The sequence below is a fragment of the Alnus glutinosa genome, chromosome 5 (assembly GCF_958979055.1).
Source record: "Alnus glutinosa chromosome 5, dhAlnGlut1.1, whole genome shotgun sequence".
In the NCBI taxonomy this organism is placed as follows: Eukaryota; Viridiplantae; Streptophyta; class Magnoliopsida; order Fagales; family Betulaceae; genus Alnus; species Alnus glutinosa.
Window position 1 is genome coordinate 29289596 of NC_084890.1, and position 20385 is coordinate 29309980.

At 34.2% G+C, this 20385-nt stretch overlaps 1 protein-coding gene across 2 annotated transcripts; it reads right to left on the reverse strand.

Moving 5' to 3' along the window:
- On the reverse strand, positions 1–18143 carry LOC133868393 (probable LRR receptor-like serine/threonine-protein kinase At1g07650). 2 transcript variants are annotated; one of them, XM_062305282.1, is made up of 24 exons: positions 18013–18143; positions 15447–15642; positions 15112–15183; positions 14806–14874; positions 14653–14724; positions 14470–14541; positions 14264–14335; positions 14090–14161; positions 13916–13987; positions 13720–13791; positions 9142–9213; positions 8306–8374; positions 7456–7521; positions 6815–6880; positions 6664–6699; positions 4879–4922; positions 4262–4638; positions 4001–4196; positions 3534–3668; positions 2597–2715; positions 2252–2462; positions 1885–2122; positions 838–988; positions 1–580 (listed from the first exon to the last, which is right to left on the reverse strand). In XM_062305282.1, exons 1-24 carry the CDS (start codon positions 18116–18118, stop codon positions 197–199), a joined length of 3039 nt encoding a protein of 1012 aa, XP_062161266.1. In that variant the 5' UTR covers positions 18119–18143; the 3' UTR covers positions 1–196. The 2 variants fall into 2 exon arrangements, with proteins under 2 accessions (XP_062161266.1, XP_062161267.1); XM_062305283.1 differs by lacking the exons at positions 15447–15642; positions 18013–18143 and adding an exon at positions 15363–15421.
- Positions 18144–20385: the final 2242 nt, after the last annotated feature.

Below are 20385 nucleotides of genomic sequence, written 5' to 3' on the forward strand. Positions count from 1 at the left end.
TTCTATGATCAAGAGGTGAATTTCTATTGCTTGCAACAATCTTCTGCGTCATTTTACGGCATATTCTTTTTATTCAGAATTCAACAATGGAAAGAGAGATTATAAGTCTACATTTTTTCAGCTGTCTATAGCAAATGTTGGTTTATTGATTATAATAAGAGCATTTAGCATGGCTGGGGGCAATAGTATGCTGAATTTACTGAGAATCAAGATTAACTTGATAGAGATCCTGGGCAGATGTCGAAGAAGATCCAACCCATGTCACATCTGTTGAATGCAGAAGGATCTCTTCTCCACTTGTTCTCCTTGTTACTGGTTGGAGTTGTTCAAACTGGTCTCTTAAGGCACTAAACCTCAATTCATCGCCATATATACTTGGATCCATGGTGACTTCATCAACAATGGTTTGGCCTTCGAGCATGCTTACTACTGCAGACATGGTGGGTCTAAGTTCTGGCGATGGATTAGTGCACAACAGAGCTACTTTGATCATTCTAATAGCTTCCTCCTTGTTTAATTCAGAACCAAACTGTGGATCCACCAGCTCCATGAGAGTACCCTTTTGTTGTAGAACAAGCGCCTATAATAAGAATAGAAAAAAGATCAATCTTACCCAATCTATCCTATAATGAGCATAGAAAATAATATACATGTCAATAAGCTGAAAGTGTGAAGTGAACGAATCAAACAATTTCAACATATGTTAGTTTATTTTGCTGGTTGAATCTAGAGTAATGTATTAGGATGACCAAATTGAGTGGAAAAGGACAAAGAAGCAGCCAGGCCTCTGAACGTTAATTATAGTAGCATATGTCAAAATAAAAAGATCAATCTTACCCAATCTAGAAGGCATACACAGTTCTCTTTTGGTCGATATTTCATGATGCTCTTCCCAGTAACAATTTCCAGTGCAACAACCCCAAAAGCATAGACATCTGCTTTATAGGTTAAATAACCCCATAATGCATATTCGGGTGCCATATATCCTCTGCAAATGAAGATTATATTATGACTTATATCACTAGTAGGAATTATCTAAAAAAAAAAAAAAAAAAAAAGAAAAAAGAAGAAGAAGATCACTTGTATAAAGATCTGATCTTTCATATCCAACAAAGTACTTAAGAATCAAGAGAAACTTAGGTACCAAATCATATTTCATTTGCATTTACAATGCAATTATGCAATCAATAAGGCTACTAGGGTTGAGTGGTAATTTAAATTTTTGTCAGTGAGGAAGAAGAATATGTCATTACCTTTGCACATTGCAAGTGAAGAACTGATGTAATATAACTTTAGCCACACAATTTGTTTGGTCATTGAGCTCAAGTTTAACGGGGTGTGGTCTTAGATTCCGCAAGATCTCAATAAATTCTTTTTTCCCTTTGGAAATATTGGTTTTTGAAAGTGAAGGATCATAGAATAATTGAGCATAAATTACTCTGTATTGTTTATTTCTCTGTACTGAGAATAAGGGAGTCATTGTTTAGGGGTAGCATTTATTTTAGAGGTTGATTAAACATATTTTTCGCCTTTTTTTAGACGTTTTCAGCACTTAAAAATTGGTTGATAATTAATGTAGCTTCGAATTTCTTTGTAAGCATGGTTGTGTTGTAAATGCAAACAGCTGACATATAAAAATCCTAACAAACACTTGATCCAGGACGTCAATATCATATTCCATATACAAACTTTTCTGATATGCAAAGACTTTGAATGCTTCCATGTTCAGGTTTACTTTCAAGGCAGCATCTCACAGAGACATAAAGATCAATCAATATTTGTTCCTTTTTCTCTCTTGCTCAATAACTTGGGAGGCAAATGAAACAGAAGAATAGAATCACAAAAAGACTCCATATTGAAGAAAGGAGGAAAAAGATAGCTCACATTGTTCCAGCGACTCGTGTGCTGATGTGGGTGTTTTCCTTTTCATCAAGCTTGGCCAAACCAAAGTCAGAAATCTTTGGGTTAAGATCCATATCCAATAGCACATTGGAAGTTTTGATGTCTCTATGAACAATTCTTAGTGTTGATTCCTCGTGCAAAAAAGCCAAACCTCTTGCTATGCCAACGCATATTTTCTGCCTTAAAGGCCAGTCCAAGTTCAAGTGGTATTCCTCTGGACCTACATATTTTGCAAATTGTCCAATGGGGAACTCATCAACTTATTTCTTAATATAGGCCACTCTCAGTTTTAAGTTCGTAAGCATTCTACTGTCAACATAAAATACTAAAGTGAAAACCTCAGGCTTACCAAACAAAGCACGTGCCAAGCTATTGTTTTCCAGGTATTCATATACCAAGAATAGTTGATTTCCTTCGACACAGCATCCAAACAATCTAACAAGATTTGGGTGTTGTAAAGCAGATATCATTCCTATTTCGTTCACAAATTCACGGTTTCCTTGATTTGATTTTGAAGAAAGTTTCTTAACTGCAATTATAGTACCATCTAATAGTATACCCTGCAATAGAAATAGAAAAATATACATCTTCAGGTATGTATTCATTATCTAATTAGATGCCTCTAAGTATCATGGATAAATAAGAAAAGAAAATAAATAGCCTAAAATTGAAGGAAGATGACGTTGTGGGATACCTTGTATACAGATCCAAAACCACCTTCCCCAATCTTATTTGCAGCATCAAAGTTGTTAGTGGCTGCTTTGATTTGCCTATAGGTGAAAAAACCAGTTTGCAGATCTAATCCTCTCAGCTCTGCCAGAAGGAATGAAAATGTGAGGCTAAGATGTCACATTACATCTTATAAATGATATGATTAATTTTTTAATTAGTATTGTTGTGTCTATTGACTACTTAGAAGATGTCAGATAGAATGTGACCAAACAAATGCAGTGAGAAAGTACCATACTGCAACTGGTCAACCACATAAACCCCAAGTTTTTACAAGATTTAGGGTTTCATTTTTGTTTTCCAATCACAGGTGTACTGGGAATCAAAAAAACAATTAAAAAGAGAGGAACTCCATTGGTAGGTATTACCAAGAGATTTGCCTTTTGTTCTTTTCAACAATAATGGTAAGATCATTTAGATGACATTTCAAAGAGTTAATTGAAATCCATAATCTTTTATCTCTCGCAATGTTTTTTTTTTTTTTTTTTTAATATGGGTCCTTAGACATTTACTCTACTCAGAGACCTCAAGTCATCCATCTCTCATGTAAATATGCCTTCATTTAGATTTTATGAAAAAACAACAATCTCATATTTCTGTATGATTATGGTTGAAACTAATTGACTCCAGTAGCAGTACCGAAAAAGCCAAAGAAAGCTATCATGAAGACAGATTCTTATGCTCTGCAATCCAGCAACAGTATAATATATTGCTTTCATGGTGTATTTTGGATTGTTGATTTTTCATCAAGAGAAAAATGTTAAATAATATAACACGTAGACTGCAATAGTATATAAAGCCCTTGGGAAATTGCTATACATTGTTTCAACTTCGTGAATAGTTGGAGAAGATATAAATTATCCTATCTAATTTCTACACCAAAATGAGCGCCTGGTGATTACCTTTTTCCCTTGTTATCTTGCCTCTATTGATTTTCCAAATTCGAATACCTAAAATCATAAAAACGAGCAATAGCGCTGATACTACAGCTCCAACAACAATGAATATCTTCCTGTAATCATAAGGGGGACTGAAATCTGCGGAAGAGAAAAATAGTTAAGGAAACTGATTATAAAGTTGCATCCTGGAATACAAGTAGTGTCATATACATAGATAGACATAGGTAGACCAATCTAAAACAAGATATGAATGGATGGTTCAAGCACACGAATATCAGAGTAAGAGTATAAAGAAGATTATAAAAAATTTTAGTTGAAGTTTAATCTTGTTTTGGGTAATACTTTTTACAGCAAATAATCATAGGCTCTAACTTCAACTATATCGTGCTATGCTTTTATTGCTCATCAATCTAATATGTATGGAAGAAGTTGGAAACTAAAAAGATTCTCATACTCCAAGAAATGTTTACCAGATTTAACAGAGATTGCTGAGATGAGAGGACCATATATTCCTCTCCTTGGGACAGCTGTAGTCCCTTTCCCAGCCCAATGAAAGCGGATTTGTAAAACTTTATTCTTCACAACTGCTTTAAATTCCCTTACAACGGCTTTATCAACACCTGGTGCTTCATGTTCAATATCAAAATCCTTCCGCACCAATTTTTCCTGTAACAAATTGAATCAATAAAATTGTGTTCTATGTATAAAGCGAAACAAATATAGCTTCATACCTGGATATAAATATCAAATATCCGTCTTCCAAGACTATAAAAAGATCTGTTGTCTCTTAATACTATCTCTGCAAAGTATAGTTTCACCGTATAATTTCCATTTGCCAAGCAACGTGCATAATATGTCAGAGAAAGAGGAGAGAGCCGTGCACGCGTGAATAGTTCAGAGTTCTTCACTCTTAGTATTGACACATTATTTGCTATGTATTGATCTGAGGTTCTGTTGGCATCCCAAAAATTTCCGCTGCTACTGAATCCCCAACTAGCAGTGTTAGGAACAAATGTTGCTGGACCTGCTTGGTTTTGATCCCCTTCGTACTCTATGTTTCTAATAGTGGTTGGACTTCCACCACAATTTATATATAAGGAGTACCGATCTACCCAGAAACAAAAACAACAGCTTTTTAATGAAATAAGATATAAGCAAACATTATAGAGCAAAAAGGAAATTATGTATTAACTTTCTCTTGTTTCATTTACTAGGTTGCCAATAACAAGATGGTATATTTTACCATGTTTTTCTTTCATTTAATTATGAAAGAAAATCTCAAAAGGAACGCCTGAAAACATAATTAAAGCATACACCTCAATTGGAATGAATAAGGTAATATAATTACCTTTTGAGCATGGATAGGGCTGCTGGCACACGCCACCAAGTGTTCTTAATTAGCGTAGTACAAAGAAAGAAGTGTTAACGTAGCAAAATTAGAATTAAAAAAAAAAAAATGCTTCTCCAAAATAAAATCTTAAAAAAAAAAAATAACAGAAAAGCATGGATGGGGCTTCCATCCCGTAGTAAAATAACATAACATATCTTGTTATTTTAAATGTAAAGCTAAGAGTAAAGCTTCCGTATTTTTAACTTACTAAAGTATTGATTAAATGATTAAATTTCATTCTTTCTATAAATTTAACTTTTAGGATAAGTCATGATTTAACATGTATCATTGCCAAAGGTCTTAAGTTTGAATCTTAATTTCATTATTTACTCTAATTTCAATTAAATATTTCATGTTTTAGGCCTTATATGTTAAAATATAGTTTGAGCCCAAACATGATAAGAGTGTTATATTATTGATTAAGTGATTAAATTTTTCTTTTCCTATCAACTTAAGCTTTTGAGATAAGTGGTGATTTATCAACTCCAAACACATAGCTTTTAGAGCATCATTATCAAGATCTCCAAAATTTTCTCCAAATTTAACCCAAACAATGTATTTTTTTGATTTTATCCATCACTTTTAAAGTAACTCATACATCAAACTCTCTAAACATTTCTCCATTTTAACCATATATTATTTTTTATTAATTTTGAGAATAACTACGTTAACTAACTACTTTCATGAACATCAAAATTGCACCAACAATCAGCCAATTCCCTTCGTCCAACGTCCTACATTTATTTATTTTTTTAACCCAAAATGCCCCGTTTAGTCAAGCCTCAGTAGCCTCCAGTTGCTCCCCACTTGCTCTACTAGGCTTCTTCTACACTCTTCCATCTTTTGTTTGAACTCAAACTCAAAGGTTCCACCCGTGTACTACCTTATCTCTACTAGGCTTCTTCTACACTCTTCCATCTTCTGTTTGAACTCAAACTAAAAGGTTCCACTTTCAACTTTCCTTCCACATACCTACCTTTGACAAAATCGCACTCGGTGAAGAAATTGCACCCAGAGAGAGATGCACAAAAAGCGGAAGGCGGGGATGAAAGTGAAGAAGCGGGAGAATTGAAATAAAATGATATAAAATGAATGGCGTAAGAGTAGATCGGAGGTAAATTCGGAGAGAGTTTCTGACATGGGTTATTTTGAGGAAACTATGGAGAGCTCGATGCAAGAGAGATTTTGAGAAATTTCTCAAAGGGACAAAATCCTCAGGGACCAAAACGATAACTATTCACCTTTCAAAGTTTTGAGCTTTTAACCCCTCCTTTCAGCAACCATAGGAGCGTTTAACTGGTTTCGTAGAAAACCAAAAACAAGGCCAGGTTTTTGCAGAGAGAGGCAACATCTTTCGCTTCAATTAAAGCGGGAGAGAGGGGGAGAAGAGAGAAAATCATGGCTTTGAAACTATCAGAGTTGAGGAAGATAATGTGTAAAGAGAGAGAGAGAGAGAGAGAGAGAGAGGAAAGTACTGAAAAGAGGTTTGTTTCAAAGACGAACTTACCGAAAGAGAGAGAAAGTGGAAGTGGGTGAAGAAGAAAGAGGACAGTTTTCGTTCGGTGCAAACGGCATTTAGAAAACTTCTGTTAGTTTGCTATAAAACTACGTCGTTTGGAATAAAAATGGGGAAGTTTTAATAGCTTTAAAATAACAGAAGATGTCCTGTTATTTTTCTACAAAATGTAAGCCATATCCGAAAAACATTGTTTCTTCTAATAAGTTTACAAGTTAGAAGCTTACAAGTTGTCCTGTCCAGAGAAGCTCTGAAACAAATTCCTGATGAAATCAGAATCTAGTTAGTTTTAAAAAACTAAAAGCTTGTGAAGAGGGTAAGTACGCAAACCTCAAGTAAACTTAAACTAAGATTAAAAAGGATGAGAAAAGTCCTTACAGGCTTTCTCGACAATTAGGTGGTGCAGAGCTTTCTGAAAAGTTATTGTAAGAAAGATCTATTTGGCTGCACAAAAACGTATTTTCATTAATAACTCATTATAAATCCATAAGAAAAGAAAAAGTATATTTGAAAAGGTTTTGATAAACTAAAGATAATTGTAAAAGAAATTCATTTGAATATTCCAGAAACACCTAGACAGAGAAGATCTGACCCTTACAGAAGTAGTATGACTGACTGCATCTAAATCAGTAGTTTAAGCTGTCAATTCAAGCTAAGACCACCAAACTTCCGTAACCAACTCAAAATTAATTGTGAACATGGAATTTCCAAATAACAGAGATCCAACGTTAACAATGGTAAAAAGAAATTTCTCTCCATTCTTTTTTTGCTGGAGTCACATGGTGCAAGAAGAAAATCTATGCCAGTAGCAAAATCAGTTGAATTCACCCATTCAATATGATTGAAGGAGCTCTCCCGCTAACCATAAAGGGTTCATGAGATGAATCAATGTCTAAAGTAATGTATATTTGAACATTATGATGTCTGTAAAGATTAAATATATACAGAAACATAAAAAATTAAAGAAAAAAAAATCATGCCATGCAAATTTCAAATTGAGTTCAAGACGAATTATGTACGCGGAACTGTCTCGGTTTATGATCCAGTCTGGAATAGTCCCATTGAGCAAGTTGCTTGTAAGAATCCTGTTCAAATAGCAACATAATCACGCTCTTGTTAAACTTTTATTTATATCATTCCTAAAGGAGAAATATTCGAATATAAAGTATATACTTTGTGATGATATATTCATATATAAATGTATATACATATGTGTATGGGTAACCATAAGCAATATAATCTCTTTGTTGATTGTGAAATTCCTTATATCTTCACCTATTAACATTGGAGAAAAACCAAATCGTTATTATTTGTGTGCTTTAAGCTGCTTTTTAATTGTTTATTTGAGCTCCTCTGCAATAGAGCTATATTTACAGGAGGGACGCAGGAATTGGAAATCGAAGGGCTTGCTTGATGTTTTATGCAGGCTGGTCTTGAGCTCTACTGTTTATCATATTTGGCGGGCCAGAAATGAAATTAAGCATGGTGGCCAACCAAAAACAGAGGAACAAATTTTGAAGGTTATTTTTTGGGAAGTTCGATCCAGAATTTTGGGTAAAGGAAGATTCAAGAAGTCTAGGGGAAATTTTGTACTTTGTCAAAACTGGAATCTCACTGTAAACTTGTTGGTGTAATGCCAGATTCTAGTTTATTTTCTGGTTTCTTTGGTTAAGTTGTCTATTGTAGGGTCTGGTTTTGTTTAGGCCCTTGTTTTGATCTCTGTTGTGTTTTTATCAGCTTGTTTTTTTGGCTGGTCTGCTTTGTAAGTTGGTTTCAGTTGTTGAATGAGAAAAGTTTACTTCTTCATAAAAAAAAAATAAAAAAAAATAAAAAATAGAGCTATATTTAGGGTTTTGACTCCACACTTACATGATTTTTAACTGTGTTTGATCTTTAAAATCTGGAATATTTCCTTCCAATCTGTTGAAGCTGAGATCTCTGCATGGATATAACGATGAAAGAGTATTAGTAACAGAAAAGAAGGATTATAAAATGAGATATAAATGTCCATATTTTGAAGATATAGGAAGAAAAAAAATTGAAAGAGAGACTTGAATGTCCATATAACAATGGAAATGTAGGTTAGAACAAATTCCATAGACAGCCTAACTAGAGCGCAAATTGTTCAAAGGTATCTTATGGCAGCTGCCACAATAGGCCAAAGGAGTAGGAGGGGGTGGATCATGGCTGCCATTCCTACAATGAGTATTGGTTGGAAACCTTAGATAGCTACTTTCTAAAAGGTGTAGGTTGCAAAGATTAGAAGCAATCATCATTGTTTTCAAAGGCTAAATGATGAAATCAGATAATTAATTATTACATATTAGATGAACGATGTTTCCCCATCCTTATTTCAAATTAATGTTACTCCAAAACTACGTACACCTTGGTTTGATGGTTTCTGTAGATGATCTTATTTCTAGAAAAGAATGACTAAAATCTTTATTGAAATAGTTATCCACTACTAGCTTTAAGAATAGGGTACCATGAAAACCCAAAGTCCATAAATTTTAACATGCCAATTTCTACTTACACTACCCAAAAACAAATAGGAAAAAAGAAAACTTTATGCATGTATGTATGTACAGAATAATGTTCTTAATGGAGATAATCCAACCGTCTGGCCGGGGTTTGTAGTTCAGTAATATTTTAGCAAATAAAACAGAAAAAAAAAGGGAGGAAAACAGAAAGGAAAGAAGACCTACAGAGTTTGTAGTACTGTCATTTTTGATATATTTGGGGAGATTGGTCCGTAAAGATTGCAGCTCCTCAACATCCTGCAATGTCAACCGCAGTCATCTAAGCAAAATTGCTATAAACTTGTATGATGTCTCGAATATTGTTTATCATTTTAAGAATAAAACTTAATGGGATAAATGACTAAAATTGAATTGACAACCGGAAAATACAATAGGATGCGCAGAAAATATTTTATGGATCAAAGAAATAAGTTATATAAATGAAAAATAAGAGAAAAGGAATTGAAAATGGAATAAATGAGGAAATGATGTAAAAATGTGTAAGTATACATGGCGCTCTGGATGCAATATTGTGGGCGTCCGGACGGCCCTTTTTGGGCACAAGTCCGCAAGTGGACGCGCGTTTGGACGGGAGACAATGCCCGTCCAGACGGTACCTGTTCTACAGGTGGTGGACGCCTCATTTCACGCGCATCCGGACGGCTTGTGATGCCCGCCCGGACGGGGTCTATTTTAAAGAGGGCCGAATGCCCTTTTCTTCTTGGCAGCTCGGTTTTTCTTCCCTATTTCTATACAGTTTTTCATCTAAAAACCGTGATATCTTGAAAACCAGCCGTCCAATCTTAGATCCGACTTCGATAATGTAATCATTGAAGCCCAATCTATGTTTTGACCGATTGTTTTGAGGTAAATCGTTAAACTCGCATTTTTGGAGATTTTTAATAAATTTTTTAGAAATGAGTTTAACTTGGCGTTTTCTCTAGGTTTTGTGTGGTTTGGAGTTGCTAAGAACTTCCCGAGCATTTGGTCTTTGCATGGCGAATTTTTGGTAAGTTTTTCATAGATATTAGTTTTTGGGTATTTTGTTAAAATGCTATTTTATTATGATTAACCCTAAGTAATGCTTATGGGTTAGTAATATTGAGTTTATTAAAGTGATTAGAAATTTTGGATAAATATTTAGAAGTTTTAGAGTTTAATGGGTAAATTAGCAAAGTGGCTTTTTGAACAATTCAAAATGCTACCTAGGGTGTTTATTGGTTAGAATGCTAATTAATGCAATATATTGTATTTTTAGCAACACTTTACGGTTAAGCTTAGAGTTGTTTGGATATTGGGAGTACAAACGATCTGAGATGACAATTCTACTCACAGAGAAAATATATATTTTTACATGTAATAGATTGATATATATATATATATATATATATATATATATATATATATATATATATATATGAAACCGAACCGACCATATGATCAAATATGTTTTGGATAATTTGATTAGTTTTGATTATGCTCAATTATATCAATGATGATTAAGAATTGATGTAGAGTGAAGAGTGTTGAATTGTTTTAAAGTGTTTAAGTGTGTGCTGCAGTTGTAATTTAAATTATGCAAAATTGTTTGAGAACATGTCATGTTGAAACTGTTTATGTTTTATGAAGAAACTATGATTTGAATGTTTTCAAAGTATTTGATGAAATATCGGATTTGTTTAGTTTTAAGGGAACATGATTTAGTAACAGGATGATTTTATAGCATGATACAGTCGTGAAACATATACTAGTCAGGCATAGAGTATAGAGCATGTAGTATAGATCATACATACAACAGTAGTACAAGAGTAACAGAACACAGTAAAACAACAGTAAACACAGTTAAACTGCAGTTATCAGCATCGTGAGGGACCTAAGCCCTAGTAAACCCAGTTTCATGCATATCATGTATAGCATTATTTCATGAGCGATATTTTTATGTTATGAGTAGCTTTTAGTAGACGTGTTGATATGCATAAGTGTCTTAAATGAAAAACGGTTACGTATATTTTTATCGGATAGTCGCATGTGTTAAGAAACATTGAACTTGAATGTACATGGATTCATGACTACTCAGGTGCGAGTAATGGCATGTCTATGAGTAAGAAGATTAACTGTTATTGTTTTTCAGGAAAGACGTTTTAGCATAATTGAGTTCAACTCTAGTGCTCTCATGATCTACTGACGTTCAAGGCATGAAGCTGAAATATGATTAGAAATGGTGTTGCGGGTATTTTGTTAAAGGATGATATCCAAGTATGGAAGAGTAAGATGCCATGTTTTATTGCTTAAGACTTATGTGTAGACGTGATATCTGTGATGGAGTGATCGTGTGCACATATGTCTGAGCTACCGTTGAAAAGTATTATTATAGAGGGGTCTATATGTAGAATCTTCCAAGCAGTAGACTAGAACTTCTACATATATTCACAGCTATATAGTATGTCTTAAATGTTTTCTGAATAGTTAGTATTTACTATATTAGCTATTGGTAAATTATGGCTGATATAGTGCTTGCGTGACTAAAAATAAAATAAATGTTGGTTCTTTGTGAAAACTTAGTTAGTTTAATATCACTGAGGTCTTAATATGTTTTATACTGAGACGGTGGACTCATTCATTCACCTATGCGGATGTGGATACCACCACAACCGTGTAGATGCTATTCTTATGATTACAGGTACTACTGATGCGGATGATGATCCTGTAGCGTTTTATTTGGGTTACTACGATTGAAGCCTATAGCGACAGTCGTAGTTGGATGGACTATGGTGTCCTTATTTTGAGTATTTTTGTATATGGCTTGTGACGTATGTGTCATGTATTATTCTGTATAAGCCATTCTTTTGTAATAGTTATATGTAGTTAAACCTTAAATAGACAATACAAAAAAAACACAAATTCTGGACGGTTTTAAACCGTCCAGAAATTGAAAAAAACCATCTGGAAACAATTCCAGACAGTTTATTATAGACGATTTAAAACCGTCCAGGATAAACAGTCGCGAAATAAATTTCTGGACGGTTTAAGTAAAACCGTCCAGATTCAATTCTGAACGGTTTGCCCCTTTTTTTTTTTCTTTTTTTTTGAGAGATGTATTTCTTTTCTTTTTTAATATATATTAACATCATTAATTAAATTTTATTTTTTTAATTATTACCAGAAATGTTAATTAAGATAATAGGTCTTTCCCTAATCTGAGGCGTGAGCAAACCCCCTATACCCCCCATGCCACCATAGTTGCAACAGATAGGGCTTGGCCAGGTCGACGATGGAGAGGACGGTGTTGAGGCTTCGCAGAGGCTTCGCGGCTCAGTTCTACAGGCTTCGGTCAATTTCAGTGGCAGTGAGTTCCGGAGGCTTCGCGGCTCAGTCTGATTTCAGGCTCGGCGGAGGGGGATGACAACGAGGAGTCATCGATCGTCGGAGATGTTTGTCTGGTATAATAGCTCGCGGTCTCGGATTGGAGGTGTGGAAGCGGTGGTGGTAGTGGACACGCTCATCTTCGTCTCTCTTAGCGGATCGGACCTCCTCATCTTCGTCTCCCTAGGTGGATCGAACCTCCTCATCTTCGTCTCTCTTGGCCGGTGGTTGTAGTGGACACCACCGGAGAGCTCGGAGATGTCGTTTTCGGCAGTGGCATTGATGGGCGAGATTTGTCAATCTAGCTACGTACCTCCAGTCAGGCCATATATATTCCTTTTTATTTATTTTGGTTTGGCTAGGAAAGTTTTTGGTTGTCAAAAGAATTAATGGACGGTTGTGATTTTGGTAGGGAAAGTGAAATTTGGAGGCATCACGCGGATTGATGACATGGCGTGAGAAAAAATATTTCCAAACGGTTTTTTTTGAAAACATCTAGAACTTAAATTTTATGGACGGTTTGGTAAAAACCGTTTCTAAATTTATAGACGGTTTTATAAAAACCGTCTAGAAATGAAAATTTCTAGACGGTTTAGTAAAAACCGTCTAGAATTTTATGGACGGTTTTGTAAAAACCGTCCATAAAATTCTTTGGGAATAATATTTACAGACGGTTTTGAAAATTTCCAGACGGTTTAGTAAAAACCGTCTATAATAAATTTTTTACAGACGGTTTTAAAAAAAACCGTCTGCAAATTTTGTTTTCTAGACGGTTTTAAAAACCGTCTAGAAAAAAACCGTCCATAAATGAGTTTTTTTTTGTAGTGAGATAGACTTGTGTTGTGGCTCACTTTGAAAAAGCACTATCTCGTTGAAAGGTTCTATACATCTGCCCTTTCTCAAGGCATTTCTTTAGATAAAGACTCCGTTTTTTCCTCTTTTCGGATGGTAAATATTTCTCAGAACATGGAGTGTGAATCAAACCCATGTTTGAATTGAAATTGAGATACTGCTGCAAGTTCTTCCCCTCTGAATCAGATAGATTCATATCTGAAAGAGGTTTACAATAAGTTCTTTCAAAATTTACTATTTGTCCCTCTGTTAGAGGTGTTCCAAAAATGTCTGCGATCGAGTAAATAGCTCTACGAACGAATGGATCGGATCGAATGTATAGATAACAAGTTTATTTATAGTTATGCTTTTCCACTATGTTTGATGGTATCATGATGTATTCCGCTATAGTTATAACTCTGTATATCAGGTACATGTTATTGGGCATGTGCCATATGTTGGCTGAGGGACACGTAGTCGTGCCACTACAATGACTCGTTTTGAGTTTGTAAAAAAAAAAGGGGGTCGTCTCAACTTGTATCATTTAAGTACAGAAAAAGAATCACTTACAATCTTAACATGGATGTCATGTTACTTAAGGATGGAAATTCAGAACCCTCACCAAGTAAGTCACTAATCCTTCTGCATTAAATTGCATTATTAATAACTGTTAGTGTCTTAAGCAACACGTCTTGTTAATTTGAGTATCACATGAAGATGGGAGAGAGATTATGCAACCCAAGAGTACATCGAAGGCAGAACTTACAAGTCGGTTAAATTACTCATGACAGAAATGCTACGGGGAATGGGCCCCTCGAGACCGCTAGCTTGAATCTCTCTGTTAAAAACACAATTCTAATGGGTTAGATTAAACCTGAATATTCTACTAAAAGAGATTTTAACATTATAGGAAAATAAAAATAAAAAATAGAACGCATACAATTTCTGAAGGTGTTTCCAACTTTGAAAAAAGTCGGGCATTCTTCCAGTGAAGTTGTTACTGCTAATCCTACTGCATACAGCCAAATTGGAAACAAGACCGAATAACATAGAAATTATAAGCTTTTCAAGTAAACATCTAAAATTACTATAGAAATGGGTTGCAACCACTTACAGTTCCGTTAATTTGGTTAGATTAGTGAGAGCTATTGGCAACTCTCCAGTGAGATTGTTATGGCTAAGAATACTGCAGTCATCAAATGGGATGCTCAGACCGGTTCAACTTAGTGTCAGTTGAATAAGAAAAGCATTGATAATTAAAAAGAGAATCATCAAATCTGATTTGAAAATGAATAGAAGGATTAAAAACGAAACACTGACAGATTCTCCAAGTTAACCAAATTCCCAAGCTCAGGGGGAATAATTCCAGAAAACAGATTGTTCTCTAAGCTCCTGAAAATATAGTCTTCGTCAATATTAAAGCTCGGCTAAAGCAAATGAAACTATGATGCATTCTACTAGATTAAAAAAAGGGTGAGCAAGAAAGATACAATATGAGCATACAAGTATATAAGAGTGGTAAAGCTTCCCAGGTAGGGTGGGATTGGTCCAGATAACTTGTTTACAGTAATGGACCTGCAATGAATCAGCTTAATTCAATAAGAAAGAGCATTCAGTACGTGGCTAACCTTAGACATGAAATCAGTCGTAACTTACAGAAATTCCAACTTTATAGAAGCCCATCCGGGTGGTATTGTACCAGTGAGGTAGTTTCGAGTGAGGTCACTACAAGCAAGAGGAAAGCGGGCCGTTAGATTAGAAGTTTAAATGAATTTTGTAACGACCCAGAAAAAGCGATTGCCATGTCTCGCTATTGGGATTAGACAATTTACAATTTTGTTAGAATCACTTAGAAAGTCCAATTTTGCAAATAAGCAACGTGAGACCTAACTCGTGAGTGTCTTTATCTATGTTTTCATGTAAATGTAAATAAAAAAAAAAATAGTTGGCGAGTCTTCTTACATCATCTTTAGGTAGGGTAGTTTCACCAGGGAAGGTGGAAGCACACCATCGAGATCCTGCCCTTTAAGAAATCTGTAACAAGAATAATCACACTTGCATTAATCCATAATGTACTAGGAGAAGGAATGACGGATCATCTTCCCCCCATATATTTCTGAACAGAGAATGACAAAATCCAAAATTGAACCGGTGACCTCACTCTCTATTCTTGAATGGTGAAATCAGCGACTTTGTAAGTCAAATTTAAGTACCTTTTCTGCTTTTGGTTGAATAAAAGCTTGATCTGTTCACAACTTCAGTTACATGTTGTATAAAGGGAAATGAAGGGTACGTACAGTTGAACCACGTGACATTCACCAACAGCGATTGTGCAATCGCAGATTAGAGAATTGTTGTACAATCGTTGCGTCGTTAATGAACTCGAATTCGGTTTTGGTGTCTCCCAGCTCGAGTCATGATTAGAACACGGGTCTACATTGAAATTCCAATCTTTCTTCCCCAATTGTGTAGCTACTTCGTGAAGAGCTTTCACTGCATAATACACCAACCTCATCAAATTTGTTGTTATTTTTTTATTATGATTTTTTTTTTTTATCCTTAAAATGCTCTATAAATTAATCTATATAAAAATAAAACAAAGCAACGTTCGTTTTTATTACAATATATATATATCTTACGAAATTTCCATACGACCTCATCTCTATTTTTGGCATAAAGGTGAGGTCGTACTGAATAAATTTGGACCACATGTCAGATTTTGTTTTTAGTTTTAGTAATATGTCAGTTATATTTTCTTTTCGGAGTACTCGTAGAAGACTCCCACTTCCTTTATGAAGTACTATGACCAATAATGTAAATAAATAAATAAATTTGAGCCTAGGACCAAGTATCTGGAGTTGGTTACTCCTTGAAGACAGATTCTAGCTGTCCTAGTTTATGCAACGCATCCCTCTCTTCAAGCTCTTCTAGCTAGGTGGTTGTAGTAGTTTTTCCCTGGTTAGCATACGTTCGGGTAGGTTTGAAGGGTTTTAAAGGTTTGAGTAAGATTGAATTGTATCGTGAGGGTCATATCCCTACCCATTTGGGTAGGGTTAAAGGATCTTTCGAGTGTCATGGCTTTTCCCGCGACTCCTTGATTGGGAGTTTGGACCGGGTTAAAAGGTCATGTGATGGTTATAACTCTCCTCCTCTATTTTGGTGTCTATACCGATTTAGACGGTCCATTCTTTGACTTATGCCCAAGTTTTAAAGGATTGAGATATTTATGACCCATTTATGAGGTCAAAACACAACCATTTTTTGTTTGTTGTATACAAAGCCAACGCTATTTTTTTGTTTGGGTTTGTTTTTGGAAGCCTACTTCTGTTAAAACTTTTGTTGCTTATGAGCATTCACAATAAGTTTTTTTAAATTTCTCTAAATTTAATTCTAAAAATCTATTTTTGTTGATTTAGCTAGTCATTTCTTAAAACTATTAATTAACAAGTTCTCTAAATATTTTACTACTTCAAATAAATACTATTTTTTTTATTGATAAAGTTTATTATTAAAAGCATTAAATGCATTAAATTTAAATCAAACCAAACCTTTTGAAGCATTTAATGTAAAAAATAATATTAAACAAAAAAACTGTAGATACTCTAGCACTTCTGTTGTCGACATCTAAATTTTCTACAATATTTTTTCATGAAATGGTTGATGTCAGTCAACTGCTGCCGTTTGACTGCATGACTAGTACGTTGTTAGTACTCTATACGTACTATTTACACGTGAACAATCCTTCATAACGTTGGATACAATCGGAATACAGGGCTTGTTTGAAGGGTTACAGAACATAACAGCATAGTCATAGTGTTGTTACTGTTTATATAATTTTTTTTATCACTTTTTTATTTTTTTTACCATCAATCAACATCAAAATATTTTCACTTTTTTCACTTTTTATATCACATCAATAATTTTTTATTACTATTCAAATAAAAAAATTCACTACAATACAAAACATTTTCACTTTTTTATACAAATTCTTTTTATTTTATATCACATCAATTTTTACTAATTTCAAAATTAACAACCCACTATTCTGTTCTATTCTGTTCTGTATATGTCTTTGCCAAACAAGCCCACAATTTGGGTAGATTAATTAAGAGAGAATTTGGAGATAATTTTTTTTTGATAATTTTATTAACATATAAGAGTTTTTTTTTGATAATTTTACTAACAACCCACTACTCTGTTCTATTCTGTTCTGTACATGTCTTTGCCAAACAAGCCCACAATTTGGGTAGATTAATTAAGAGAGAATTTGGAGATAATTTTTTTTTGATAATTTTATTAACATATAAGAGTTTTTAAATAGATTACAATAAATTATAATACCCAAATTCGTAACAACTTTAATCTTAGAATAATGATAAATGACATATGCTGCCACTAAAAGCTAATTCATTAGCTAGGCTGAAAACACAACGTACACACACATATAAATACATATCTACATAGCCCCGTTTAGTAATCCCTTCCCCTCCTCTTTCCTTATAGGATCATTTTTTTTTTTTTAGTGTGAGTAAAAAGTGATTGATGTAATATAAAGTAGAAAGAATTTATATGGAAAAGTAGATATTTTTTGTCTTGTAGTGGATTTTTTTATTTAAATAATAATATTTTTGTTGATATTTGATAATATTTATGGAAAAGTAGATATTTGTTGATGTGATATAAAAAGTAAAAAAAGGTTAAGAATGTTTTGAATTGATATTTTTTGGGAAAGGTAAAAATAAGGGGAAGGGAAAGGGAATGGGGTTATTAAACAGGGCCTAATGTTTAGATTTTCATTCACACCAACCTGAAATGATCGAAAAGTTTACATATATATAGAAACAAGAAGAAAGAACTCCTCACCTTCATCATCAGGAGTAGGCCCTAGACGGCCTGCTTGGGCTTCCATGCAAATAAGCGAGATCATGAGTAGAATAAAGCAAATATAAGGAAGAAATCTTGCCATCATCTCCTCTACTCTCAAGGGTATTCCACGAGCTCGATCTGTTTGCAAAGATGCACAGAAAATGTGATATGTATATATCATTGCTGAATTATTTCATTGATGTTACTTAAGGAAGTCGGGACCCTTAACATTTATGAGCCACGGAGTACTGATGCTTCAGTATGTCCCATGCATAGTTGATTAGTATATATATATCCGACACTACTAAGGAAAAAAAAAACACTTAGATTTGACACTTTTCTTGTATTTAAGACACTGCAAGTCCTATTTGGCTGCTATCATGTTAATTTATAATCAGGAGTTTTTGTGTGGGTCAATCTGAACCTATATATTATTGTAATCTCCTACCATCTAAGTGTTACACAAATATATGTATGTATAGTACTCCATCTATGTAAATGTGTGCGCGCTTATGTAAAATAAAAACAGACAAATATTATATTTAATTTCATATTAAGTTATAAGTCATAATTGCATGTGTATAAAAGTTATACGTCCATAAAATAGTCTTTAAAAAGAATTTTCATTTCAAATACAAAAGTTTTCTAGTTTACAATAAACATGTGCAAGAAAAATTCAAATAAAAAAAATAAAAAGAACTTGGCATCTCATTCAAATTATGTTTGACGAGAGTCTTTCATGGAATAAAACTTATCCATTATATATATATATATATTATCGTTGTAGTAAAATCTTTAGCAATTTTTTTTCTCACTATAAACTACTAAATGATCTGTTTAAAACTCATAATCCATCTATATAGGGAGTGAAAAGGTCATTACTGAAACTACTATAAGGATACTAAAATTTTCTTGGATTGCCAAGGACACCCCAACCATTAAGGTAGCAGGTATGTGCCACGCTACGGTAGCCTGTTGGACTCCTAAGATCTTTCACACTCGGCTAGCCAAATGTTATTTTGGCTAATTAAAGTTCAAATTTTGATGAAAATGTAGCTATATTTGGTTAATTACTTTAATAAAAAATATTTGGTATGACTTGTGCACTTTTAGCGATCTATTAAGATGGATGGTCGCGGCTATATCAAACAATGTTCATATATAGGAGAATTTCTTGGTGTAAAGAAAAAGCAAATAACATAATATATATATATATTTTTTTTTCCTAATTGATTGAGGAAGAGTTACAATGATTCCCACTTTTGATTCGAAATGAAAAAGAAGTGAAAAATCCAATTGAAGAAATAATGATGAGTTCCCCAACAATAAACCTAAACTATAGGGTGTAAACCCGGAGCCGGTTCCCGGTTATTAGCTAAAATCGATAACCGGCTCTGGGGTAGCCGGTTATTGAAATTTGGTAACCGACTCCGGTAACCGAATAGCCAGTTAACCGACCGAGTAGTACCCGATTATCCGGACCAGAGACTACAACACATTAATTTCTGGGGCACCGGCAGCCATGCCAGAAAAATACCAAGGACGGTATGATCGATCCTTTAGTTTTGCATCCACGAGGTGTCAATGCTAATAATCACCTTTATCGCATCATAATTTTCCAGGGAAAATGGGGGGATATATATATCGAGCAAACGGCAATAATTTTCATCTTTTCGAAAACATTTTCAATTTTCTATATTGCTCGTAGTTCATTTATAATTAGTTATTTTTCTTTTCCACTCTCATGATAATGTAGATATGTCATCTACGTTAAGGCAGGAGTATATAAAAGGAGACCGTGACTGCAGTGACGAAGAAGATGGTGAATGTCACCATCCTGTGACATTATAATGTCACCATCCTGTCATGTTGCGAAGTCTAGAATCTCAGTATGATCGATATTGTTTAATTTTATTAATTAGTAGATGGTGAACTTGTTTATACACCGTTAGTTTCAGTTACTAGCTAGTTTGAAGATTGTAATCGCACTAATGCTCTGTTTGAGACGGAAAGCTAATAAAATACATCCGAAGAGGCAGATAGAGCTAGAGAAAATTCTAGTTGGATAGGGCCTCAAAAGAGGCGTGAGCAGCGAAAAGGGGAGGAAAATGAAAAAAAAAAAAAGAAAAAAGAAAAAAGGAAGAGAGAGAGGGAGTTGGACCTTTCCTCCCATGGCGTTCGGTGCAGAAATTTTATCAAAGAAGAGGAGAGAGAGCAGAGTTTTTTCGGGAGTTTCTTATGCGTCTAAGATATGATACATAATAAAATATATATATATATATATTTCAATAAAAAAAAGCGGGAAGGGGTAACCAGTGTAATTAATCCCGACCCCCTTTGCGTGACCATTGGGGTTCCCACCTGCTGTAG